Source organism: Cyprinus carpio, chromosome B10, assembly GCF_018340385.1.
Source record: "Cyprinus carpio isolate SPL01 chromosome B10, ASM1834038v1, whole genome shotgun sequence".
NCBI lineage: Eukaryota > Metazoa > Chordata > Actinopteri > Cypriniformes > Cyprinidae > Cyprinus > Cyprinus carpio.
This window is the reverse complement of record NC_056606.1, coordinates 17,145,057-17,156,047: the sequence shown is the minus strand read 5'-3', so window position 1 is coordinate 17,156,047 and position 10,991 is coordinate 17,145,057. Positions and strand designations below refer to the sequence as shown.

Genomic DNA, 10,991 nt, shown 5'->3' with positions numbered 1-10,991 from the left:
ACTGGATAGCTGGCCAATCAGAGTAAAACCTCGCTTTTCAGACTGATGAGCCTTGAAAAATTGACGTGTTTAGAAGGTGGGGCATAGAGGAGAAACAAATGTACCGTATGTGGAAAATAATGTGTTTCTTGAACCTTAAACCACATAAACACATTTAATTTCACCAAATTCACAAAATAATGTTCTTTTTAGCAGCATCATATGACCGCTTTAAACAAAAAGCCTTTCTATGCATTGACAAATAGCCTACCTGTTAAACAAACCTGTTTGTAGTTGTATTGTTTATTTAATTGTTGTATGTGAATTTTGAATCATACTGTGTGAAGCATGAATAATATTAATAATCAAAAAACAAAAACAAAATTAAGTCTGTTGTCCCTCAGCTCAAAGAATGATATCACTTACTGATTCTATTAAGAAATTTGTGAAATCATTTGACGAAGTGATTTGAAAGTGTAATGCACTCCAGACCTGCTTGGAACTACTTTAGCCACATTTCCTGAAAAATAATTGCATACACTGCTTTCATGTAGTGTTAGAATTATCGTAAATATGATTTTCCTAGTTGGAAATTGGACATTAATGGCCTATAAAGTTGTATATACAACACATATACACATACAATTAATACAACGTAACGATATGAACCAATGATAATACTTTTTGTACTAGAAGAAAACAAAAGTAACAACTTTATTCAACAAGTCGTCTCCTCTGTCTCTCCCAATATCACGGTAGCACCATTTTGTAAAACACCTGCTGAACGCAAACTGTGTATGCTCTTCTGTGTCAGCTGCACCACAAGGATAAGTTTTCTATGTGAATTTACACTTTGATTTGAAAGAAAACAGCGCATTCCTTGTGTTGCAGCTGACACAGAAGAGCGTACGCAGGTTGCGTTCAGCAGGTGTTTAAATGGAGCCCCATGCCTGAGATAGAAGGTCCCTCTTGATAGGAATGTCCCATGGAGGACCGTCTAGAAGGGCCACTAAATCGGAGAACCATGCTTAGCCCTGCCAGAACGGGGCTACCAATAGTAGATGAATTCCGTCCTGGCACACTCTCCCCAGAACTCCCGGGAGCAGAGCAATCGGTGGAAACGCATACAGACGCAACCTTGGCCACATCAGTACCATAGCATCCATTCCAAGAGGAGCTGGTTGAGTAAGGGAGAACCAGAAGGGGAACAATGTGAGGTCTCTCGAGATGCAAACAAGCCCACTTGTGCTTTGCCAAACACACTCCAAATCTGCTCCACCACTTTGGGGTGGAGTCTCCATTTCCTGGGCCTCAGCCCCTGGCTCGACAGGAATTCTGCTCCCATATTGAGATGCCCAGGGATGTACATTGGTGTCAGCGAGAGGAGTTTCCCCTGGGCCCATAGAAGGATCTGATGTGCCAGTTTGCAAGGTGAGCGTAAGCGCAGACCCCCCTGGTGATTCATATAAGAGACCAACACTGCGTTGTCCATGTGAACCAGCACATGATGGCCTGTCAGGTCTGGGAGAAAGTGTTTCAGAGCTCAAACACCACCAGCATCTCCAGGCAATTTATGTGCCACGTGAGATGGTGACCTCCCCATAGGCCTTGGGCAGAGCGGCCACTCATGACCGCCCCCCAACTCGTTAGGGAGGCATCCGTCATTAGAGTTACACAATGATAAGGAACCCCAACACTTGGCCTTGTGACAGGAACCATGGTTTCTTCCACCAATTTCTTCTAATATTTAGAAGAAAAAATTATTCTTAGAAAACAAGATGGTGCAGCAGACGGCCGCCTCAGTACTTGGCTCTCCAGTGTTTGTACTGTTTTTGTTAGTTTTTCCTGTTTTTTTGTTTCTCAAACATGATCAGTTTTACCAGGGATGAGCTGCTGAACATTCTGCAGAACACACCACAAAATCATCTACCGGATTTCGATTATTCTGACATTTTGCTGAACATTGTAGTTGGTGAAACAACGGCACTGATCAAATGCTTTAGGACATGCAGACGAGGGAAGCGGGCCAGCATGCTAGTGAATCTTAGACAGCACGGATTTCGAACGAAAGAACAGAGGAAGAAAGACACCAGGCCCAGACGGTGTGACACCCGCCTGTCTGAAAACCTGTGCTGACCAGGTGGCCCCCATCTTCACACAGATCTTCAACAGATCACTGGAGCTGTGAGAAGTCCCCTCATGCTTCAAATGCTCCACCATCATCCCCGTTCCAAAGAATCCCAAAATTACTGGACTTAATGACTACTGACCTGTGGCTCTAACGTCTGTGGCCATTAAATCATTTGAAAGACTGGTTTTGGCTTATCTGAAGGACATTACTGGACCCCCTGCAGTTTGCCTACAGAGCAAACAGGTCTGTGGATGATACAGTCAACATGGGACTGCACTATATCCTGCAACATCTAGACAGACCAGGGTCTTATGTGAGGATCCTGTTTGTGGATTTCAGCTCGGCTTTCAACACTATCATTTCAAACCTCCTCCTGTCCAAACTAACTCAGCTATCCGTGCCGACCTCCCTCTGTCAGTGGCTCACCAGCTTCCTGACAAACAGGCAGCAGTTGGTAAAGCTAGGAAAATTCTCATACAACACCTGTACGATCAGCAATGGCACTCCTCAGGGTTGCGTCCTCTCCCCACTACTCTTCTCCCTCTATGCCAATGACTGCACATCTAAAGACCCCTATGTCAAGCTCCTGAAGTTGCAGATGACACTACAGTCACTGGCCTCATTCAGGACAGAGATGAGTCTGCCTACAGAGAGGAGGTTAAAAAGCTGGCTGTCTGGTGTCTGGTGGTCTTAACAACCTGGAGCTGAACATGCTCGAACCAGTGGAGATGATAGTGGACTTCAGGAAGGAACCCCTCTGCTCTCCCCCCAATCACCATCATGGACAGCACTGTAACAACAGTGGAGTCATTCAAGTTCCTGGGCACCACAATCTCCCATGACCTGTAGTAGGACAATCACATTGGGTCCATTGTTAACTTGGCTTACACATAACACACTAAAGGGTGATTTTTACTTCTGCATTGGACATACGCCATAGGATGTGCATCGGTTTTCATTTATACTTCTGTGTCGTTGTCCACGTCGACGTGCAGTACACATGCAAACCGCTAGTCTGCAGTGTCCACGGGCATGTTGCTTGTGTAACCCACAGACCACGGCAAAAGTTGAAGAAGAAGCAGCTTGTAGGAGAAGCATCAGCCGTGACGGCGGCAAATAAATATCAAAGAACAGATCATTTATTTAAAACTACAAAAAGAGACGACAACGGAACAGCAGAAGATGGCATTCTTTCAATCTCCGCAAGGACTTGTACCATGGCAGAGCAACTGTTTGTAGCGGACAACAAAGTAATGTAATGCTACATTTTATAATAAATGATAAGACAGTTGTTCTTTGCTTTGTTTTATTTTGTAACATTAAAGTATATTAAAGTGCAAAACACACACACAAAACTCAAATACATACGGATGGAGGGGTACTAGCAGACCAATCACAGCTCTTGCAGTCCGTGTAGATTTGACGCACTGTGACATTTTTGGAGAGGTGAATGTCAGGTTATGCCGCAGCCTGCACATCCTACGGCGTAATTTTGATGCAGAAGTAGAAATCAGTACACGTACGTCACGCTCTGAGCATTCTACGATGCCAATTTGAACCTCGCGTGTAGAGCGCCGTTGTCCGAGGACGGTCCCCAAGCGAATTTCGCCTTTGTAGAATGGACACTGGTGAGAAATGGATCTCCATTCCCCACCGGTTCCCAGGGATTATTCGCCAGTGCCACTCCCGACCCAGAGCCCTGCCCACCATCTCCCCGATGTGCAGAGCGCATGCCCGAGCCAACCGCTGATGGAGAGCCAGAGCCCACCGCAACTGACGAGCCATCGCTAGAGAGGTCATGACGTCAGTCAAGGTGTGTGAGCCGGCAACAATGCCTGCCACGAGGGAGTAAGCCACTGACGTTGTGAGCGTGGAGAGGAGCTCCGCCCCCTGCACCGCAGGTAAGGGTGAGCTGAGTATGGTGGGGCAAAAGTGCCAAAATGAGGAGGAGGATCTCATTGACTGGGAATCTGATCTGCAGTTCGAACTGCCCCCTCTCCGTTGTCTCCACTGGTCCCGTCCAGCCCTCCTTCATCCATGGTTCCCTCATCCAGCACTGAGTGGGTTTCTGATTCTCCAGTGCCTGCTCCTAGAAAGTGCCCTTCAGTCAGTGCCTGCACCTTGAAAATGCATGCCCTCCCACCCGCTCCAGCCTCCACCACTGTTGTCTGGCAGCCCGTCTGGCAGACCCTCTGCTCGCCCTTAGTCAACCATCATTGTGATGCGAGCCCAGCGGGACTGCCATCCTCCAGCGTTGCCCCCAGCCTCCTTGGCCCAGACTCCGCCTCGGCCCATTGACTCGTCGGCTCCATCATGACTCCTAGCTCCCTCCTCCCCGTCGTGGCCCAGCAGTCCACAAGCTCTGCCTCGGGACTTCACTGCTCTGGCTTTGCCTCATCCCTTCGTCCCTCTGGCTCCGTCAGGCTCCTTTATCCCCTAGGCTCCACCTCAGTCCTCTGTCGCTCCGGCTCCACCGCGGCCTACTGGATCCACATCTCTGCGTCGGTCGCCAGCACCATCTGCTCCGCCTAGGACCTCCGGATCCTCCCAGTCACCCTGGCTCATCGGCTCACCGTCTCCGCCTCGGGCTCCTCTACCACCTGCTCTGCCACCGTTGGTTGGCCCCCTGGAGTCGGCGGCCATTCCTCCTCTGGTACCTCCCTCCGTCGGCTTCACCGTGGGTTGACATCATGGCTGTGGCCTGGGTCCAGCTGGACTCCTCCTGCTCCAAGCAGTTTTCTCCCTTATGTTGATTGTGTTAATCTGATGACAGTTGTGTCTCGTTCTCCCTGATTATCACGTGTTTAAAATCCAGTCCTTTCAGTTAGTGTTTGTCGGTGCTACGGATATCTTCTGACTCCTCTGTGTTTCCTCCTGTGGATTATTAAAGACAGTTCTATGTTAAATACCTTGTTTCCTCATTCCTCGCACCGAACAGTAGGCAAACCATGACACTTTGACACAATCTGTATTGTTAAAAGTGCTATATAAATAAGTGACTTGACTTGACTTGAAGTTCTATGACTTCTGGATGATTGTCAGAGCTTTCTTTTATTTGTAAATTCTGAGTTATCCTGGCCACAAGGGACTTTTTTGTTTTTATTAGACTCCTGTACATTTGCAGTGAGAGATAGCATCCAGTGTGAAGCGCTGCTTCCAGAACTCAGAACCGCAGTTACATGTAACTCTCATTATAAGGTGCAATTAAAGATGGCTAAAGTAGTTCAAGGCAGGAACTTCTTGTCAGCGTTGCCCCACAACGTTATCTTTAAACCTTTTTCACAGCTACATGACATTTCTCAGTAGTGACAAATCTCAGTACTGTCACTGTTCTTGAAACAGTTAACCCTTCAGTCACACAGCTATAATTAATCTCTCGCCTGCTCTCTCTGATAACTGCATTGTTAACGGCATTATTGTGGTGTGATAATATTTGGTATAAGTGGAGTAATTGACTCCGGATCATACAGTTATTAGAAAAATATGGGTGAGGCTAGGGTATGTTTACAGCCATTATCTGCTGTATGTAAATGCTGCCCTTGTTTGTGTTGTGGCTGCATTACCACCTTAGATGTGCATTATTTTTCTAATAATTCAATACATATACATATAGGCCTACTGTATACCTTTATTTTGAAAGCTGAAGTAAGCAGTTTTCGTTAAATGTGCAAAACTCCTGATTTATTAGCCACTATAAGTAACCAGAAAATTAGCAACGCACAGTAAACAGTAAAACTATTTGTGCTAAAAAAACAGTGTTTATGATCATGATTATAAAATATGATTTCATGATGTTTTTGTACCAGTAAAATAATCAGTTACTGATACAGTATTGAGGTTGGAACTGAGGGACAGCAGACTTAATTTTGTGTTTATTATGATTATTAATGTTATTCATGCTTCACATATACACCATTATTCAAGCTTCATATACAAAGATTAAATGCACAATAAATCTACAAACAGTACTTTTTAACACATAGGCTGTTTTTCAATGAATCTAAATTCTTTTTGTTCAGCATTTAAAATTTCTGCCAATACTGTCATTTTAAAAATAAACAGAGCTCCCAATATTTTCTATATTTTATTTTACTTAATTTGAAAACACACCATTCAACATTAGCTTGTCTTTGCATTTGGCTTATAGATTCTTACATGAACAAAAGCATCAAAAACACATTATCAAAATAATCAACATCACAATCAGAATCAAGATGATACAGCCATTGAAACTGACTTAAAATTATTTGGTACTATTTTTTTGAGCAAAAATACATCTGCTAATCGTGTCCTGATCTCTTTAGTTCTGGTGCAATAAACAGCAGGGTTTATTAAGGGAGAAACTAGAGAGGCTACAATCAAAATTGCATTTCGCTCTGTTAAATTTAGCACAACTCCTATTCGAGTTAGTATTCCAGAGACCAGTTTGGGTGCATAAAAACTGAGCAGAACAATGAGGTGACTCAAGCAAGTGTTGATCATTTGCTTTTTGCTTGAGTTGTTGGAGAGTTTAGTCACACTGTATGCCAAGACAGCATATGTGCACATAATAAAAGGAAACTGTCCACAAGTTGGCCACAGACTTATCATGACAGGTATGAAAAAATATGGTTCGGGATTAACACAAGCAGCTCTGATCATGGAAGCATATTCACAAAACACATATTTGATGACAGGCTGACAGTATGGAACACTGTCTACAATTGATATCACAAAACCTATAACAGCGAAACCAGCAAGCCAGGTTAGAGAAATGAACAGGAATGTTCGTGAATTTGTTACAATGCTGTGGTATCTCAATGGAAGCCTGATTGCAATAAGTCGGTCAATTGCCATTAATGTCAGAGCCATGCACTCTGTGAAATCACCAAGATGATAGAAGTATGTCCTTGAGATACATGAATAGTATGAAACAGTTTTAATCTCAGCCAGCAGCACTGAGATCATGGTTGTGCTGCAGGTAGAAGAGAACATTATGTCAACAACAGCTAGATTACAGATTAATATGTACATTGGTTTTTGTAAATGTCTGTTAGTTAAGATGATACACAGATTGATGCTGTTCCCAAGTAATATCAACACGTAGGTTATTAAGATGAGGAATCCGAGGAGCTTTTGGTTCTGCAGGTGATCAAATCCAGTGATTATAAAGCCTTCAACATTTTTCACAGTATAATTTTCATTTGCCATTTTCAATCAGTCACTTCGTAATATACAAATATTTTAAAATGCAGTTAGTACAGATGATAATATGAAGTCAATCAGAGCCTCAATGTACTCATATATGCATAGAAAAAAAGCTCCTATGAAGGAAAATGGCAGAAAGATGCAGACAGCATCTGTAACTGCAGGGTGATGAAAAGTCTGAAAGTTGAAATATAGTTTTATCAGAAATACAAAAAGGGTTTCATGCATTCTTAAGAATGAAAAAAAAAATGTTATGTAATATATTTTGTCCTTTTCTTGTTTTCTTTCTTAATTCCAGTCAGAGTACTTTGAAAAAGCATAAACTGTCTGAGATATGAAGATGACTGAAATCCTGCCATTTATATTTTACTATATGACAGATACGTCATGGTTTCCTAGCAGCCGTGATTGAGTAAACAGTGCTTCAGCAACATACAGTAGAAAGTCTCTCAAGTATAGTTTATGGTTCAACAAAAACATATATCTGACAAAAAATATCTGACAATATTACAATATAAACATATTATTTAATTACACATGATTGGGAGATGGGGTAGTTTGTCACACAAGGATAAAGGGGCTATGTCTCTCTTGTCTCATTCTCTGTGTTAAACACTTGTCTTTAGTGCATTGCATCACCTTAATCTAATCAAAAATCAAATTAAGGATGTTAAATAATTATTAAATGTTAACCGATTTGTAATATTGGACCCAAAATTATAGTAAATAAGATTGCTAATTACAGAGACTTCGCTGTAAACCATAATGTATAGACCAGGTTATTAATATACACAAGGGCCTTCTTAATGTTCAATTAATAGCTGAGCTGATAATGTTCCCTGTAGTGTTTGAAATCCCATTACATAAATGTTTTAATAGAATCAGTAACTGCTGGGAATGGGGGTCAACAGATGGTATTTTATGTTGATTTGCTTTATTAATATTATTCATGCACAGCAGAAAAACACAATGCATCTACAAATATTTTCTGTTTCACATTACATAAAAAATGTATACTAATACTGCGATTTAAAAAACAATCATCATAAGTATTTTTTGTTTTAAAAACAAAATGTCTGCTTTGGCCTTGTCTCTAACATGAGCAAGAGCATCAAAAAACACATGCAGCAACAACATCACAATCTAAGAATTCATAAAATTATCATGGTCAGTCTATTGAACCTGGCTTTTAATGATTAGTTACATTTTTTGCCTAATGCAGCAAGACATTTTTTAATGTAATTTTTCTTTAAATATATATAAAAAGTTCTACCTAAAACATTACTTTTTTTTTATCTACCCTGTAGTTAAATAGCCCGTTTATACTTGTGTGACAAATTACTCCATCTCCTAATCATGTCTATTTAAATAATAGATTAATGCATTATGGTATAGTTTGAGGTATTTTTTCTCATGTGTGTGTGTGTGTGTTTAACCACAAAAAATATTTGAGGAGACTTTCTATGTTGAAATCCTAAGTTTACTCAATCACGGTTGCTAGGAAACCATGACCTATCTGTCATATATTAAAATATAAAAGGCGGGATCTCAGTCATATGTTTATGAGGAGAGGAGCATCTCAGACAGTTTATTTTACTCTATTTAAAGTACTCTGCTTGGAATTTTAAAATAGAGGAACTAAACAACAAAAGGACAAGAAATTATCACATTATATCTATATTCTTAAGAATGCATGAAACTCTTTTTGTATTTCTGATAAAACTATATTTCAGCTTTCAGACTTTTCATCACCCTGCAGTTACAGACGCTGTCTGCATTTTTCTGCCATTTTCCTTCATAGGAGCTTTTTTTCTGTGCATATATGAGTACATTGAGGATCTAATTGACTTCATCTTTTTATCTGTATTAACTGCATTTTAAAATATTTTGTATGTTGGGAAGTGGCTGACTGAAAATGGCAAATGTAAATTACACTGTACATGGCTTTATAATCACTGGATTTGATCACCTGCAGAACCAAAAGCTCCTTGGATTCCTCATCTTAATAACCTACATGCTCATATTGCTTGGGAACGGAATCAATTTGTGTATTATCTTGACTGACAGACATTTACACAAACCAATGTACATATTAATCTGTAATCTAGCTGTTGTTGACATAATGTTCTCCTCTAGCTGCAGCACAACCATGATCTCAGTGCTGCTGGCTGAGATTAAAACTATTTCATACTACTCTTGCATCTCAAGTATGTACTTCTATCATCTTGGTGATATCACAATATGCATGGCTCTAACATTAATGGCAATAGATCGACTTATTGCAATAATGCTTCCATTAAGATACCACAACATTGTAACTAATTCACGAACATGTCTTCTTATTTTTCTGACTTGGCTCATTGGTTTCGCTGTTATAGGTTTTATGTCATCAGTGGTAGACAGTGTTCCATACTGTCGTCAGCCTGTCATCAGATATGTGTTCTGTGATCATCCTTCCCTGATCAGAGCAGCTTGTGTTGATCCTGAACCATATTTTTTCATACCTGTAATGATAAGTCTGTGGCTACTGTGTGGACAGTTTCCTTTTATTCTGTGTACATATGCTGTCCTGGCATATAGTGTGACTAAACTGTCCAACAACTCAAGCAAAAAACAAATGATCAGCACTTGCTCCAGTCACCTCATTGTCTTGTTTAGTTATTACGCACCAAAGCTGGTCTCTATTTTACTAACTCGTATAGGAGTTGTGCTAAATTTAACAGAGCGAAATGCAATTTTGATTGTAGCCTCTCTAATCCCTCCATTAATAAATCCCACTGTTTATTGTACCAGAACTAAAGAGATCAGGAAACGATTAGCAGATGTATTTTTGCACAAGAAAATAGTACCACATCATTTAAAGTTAATTTCAATAGCTTTATTATCTTAAGTCTGATCGTGATGGTGTTGCTTGTTTTGATAATGTTTGTGATGCTTCTGCACATATTAGAAACTACAGGCTAAAGCATAGACAGGCTGATGTTTCAAAATAAGCAAAAGAAAATAGGGAAAATATTTGGAGCTCTGCTTATTTTTATATTGACAGAATTGACAGAAATTTGAAATGTTAAACAAAAAGACTTTCTATGAATTGACAAACAGCCTACCTTTGAAACAAAACTGTTTGTAGATGTATTGTGTATTTAATCTTTGCATGTGAAACTTGAATCATACTGTGTACTGTATGTGAAGCATAAATAATATTAATCATAATAAACATAAAATTAAGTCTGTTATCCCTCAGGCCCAACAATAATATCAGTTAATGATTCCATAAAACATTTGTGCATGCACTGGGATTTAAAGTACATCTCCGCTCAGCTAATAATGGATCATTAAGGGGACCCTTGTGCAAGGTTTACTGTATATTTTACATATTATAGAAATTTCCCAAAACAACAGTTTTATGTTTATATGTTACCTGTTTTGTGATATATAAACTGTTTCAACCATTCATGTTTTCAAAATATTTCAAATATAAAATATTTTAATTTAGCTTAAAAACATATAATAGGTTATTTAATGGCAGGTTTCGTTGTGACAACTTACCCCATATAGAGTGACAACATGCTGTTTAGTTTACAAGGAAAAATAATGATTTAAACATAGTCCATGTTACTGTAAAATTAAACCGTTTTAGTATCCTAATTATAATTCATCAACTGTAGATGGACTTGGGTACCTCTTAGCTTGA

General features: G+C 40.2%; 2 protein-coding genes across 2 annotated transcripts; one reads left to right on the top strand and one right to left on the bottom strand.

The window, feature by feature from the left end:
* Positions 1–6,319: 6,319 nt before the first annotated feature.
* Positions 6,320–7,300, bottom strand: LOC109111300 (olfactory receptor 10G4-like). The gene has a single exon (XM_019124236.2). It carries the CDS (start codon positions 7,298–7,300, stop codon positions 6,320–6,322), a length of 981 nt encoding a protein of 326 aa, XP_018979781.2.
* A 1,782-nt stretch (positions 7,301–9,082) lies between these two features.
* On the top strand, positions 9,083–10,187 carry LOC122138609 (olfactory receptor 10G4-like). The gene has a single exon (XM_042732006.1). The coding sequence runs from the start codon at positions 9,213–9,215 to the stop codon at positions 10,185–10,187; it is 975 nt and encodes a 324-aa protein (XP_042587940.1). The 5' UTR covers positions 9,083–9,212.
* Positions 10,188–10,991: the final 804 nt, after the last annotated feature.

Excerpts from the sequence above, each read along its gene's own strand:
- LOC109111300 (XM_019124236.2), bottom strand. The coding sequence starts at position 7,300 with ATGGCAAATGAAAATTATACTGTGAAAAATGTTGAAGGCTTTATAATC.
- LOC122138609 (XM_042732006.1), top strand. The coding sequence starts at position 9,213 with ATGGCAAATGTAAATTACACTGTACATGGCTTTATAATCACTGGATTT.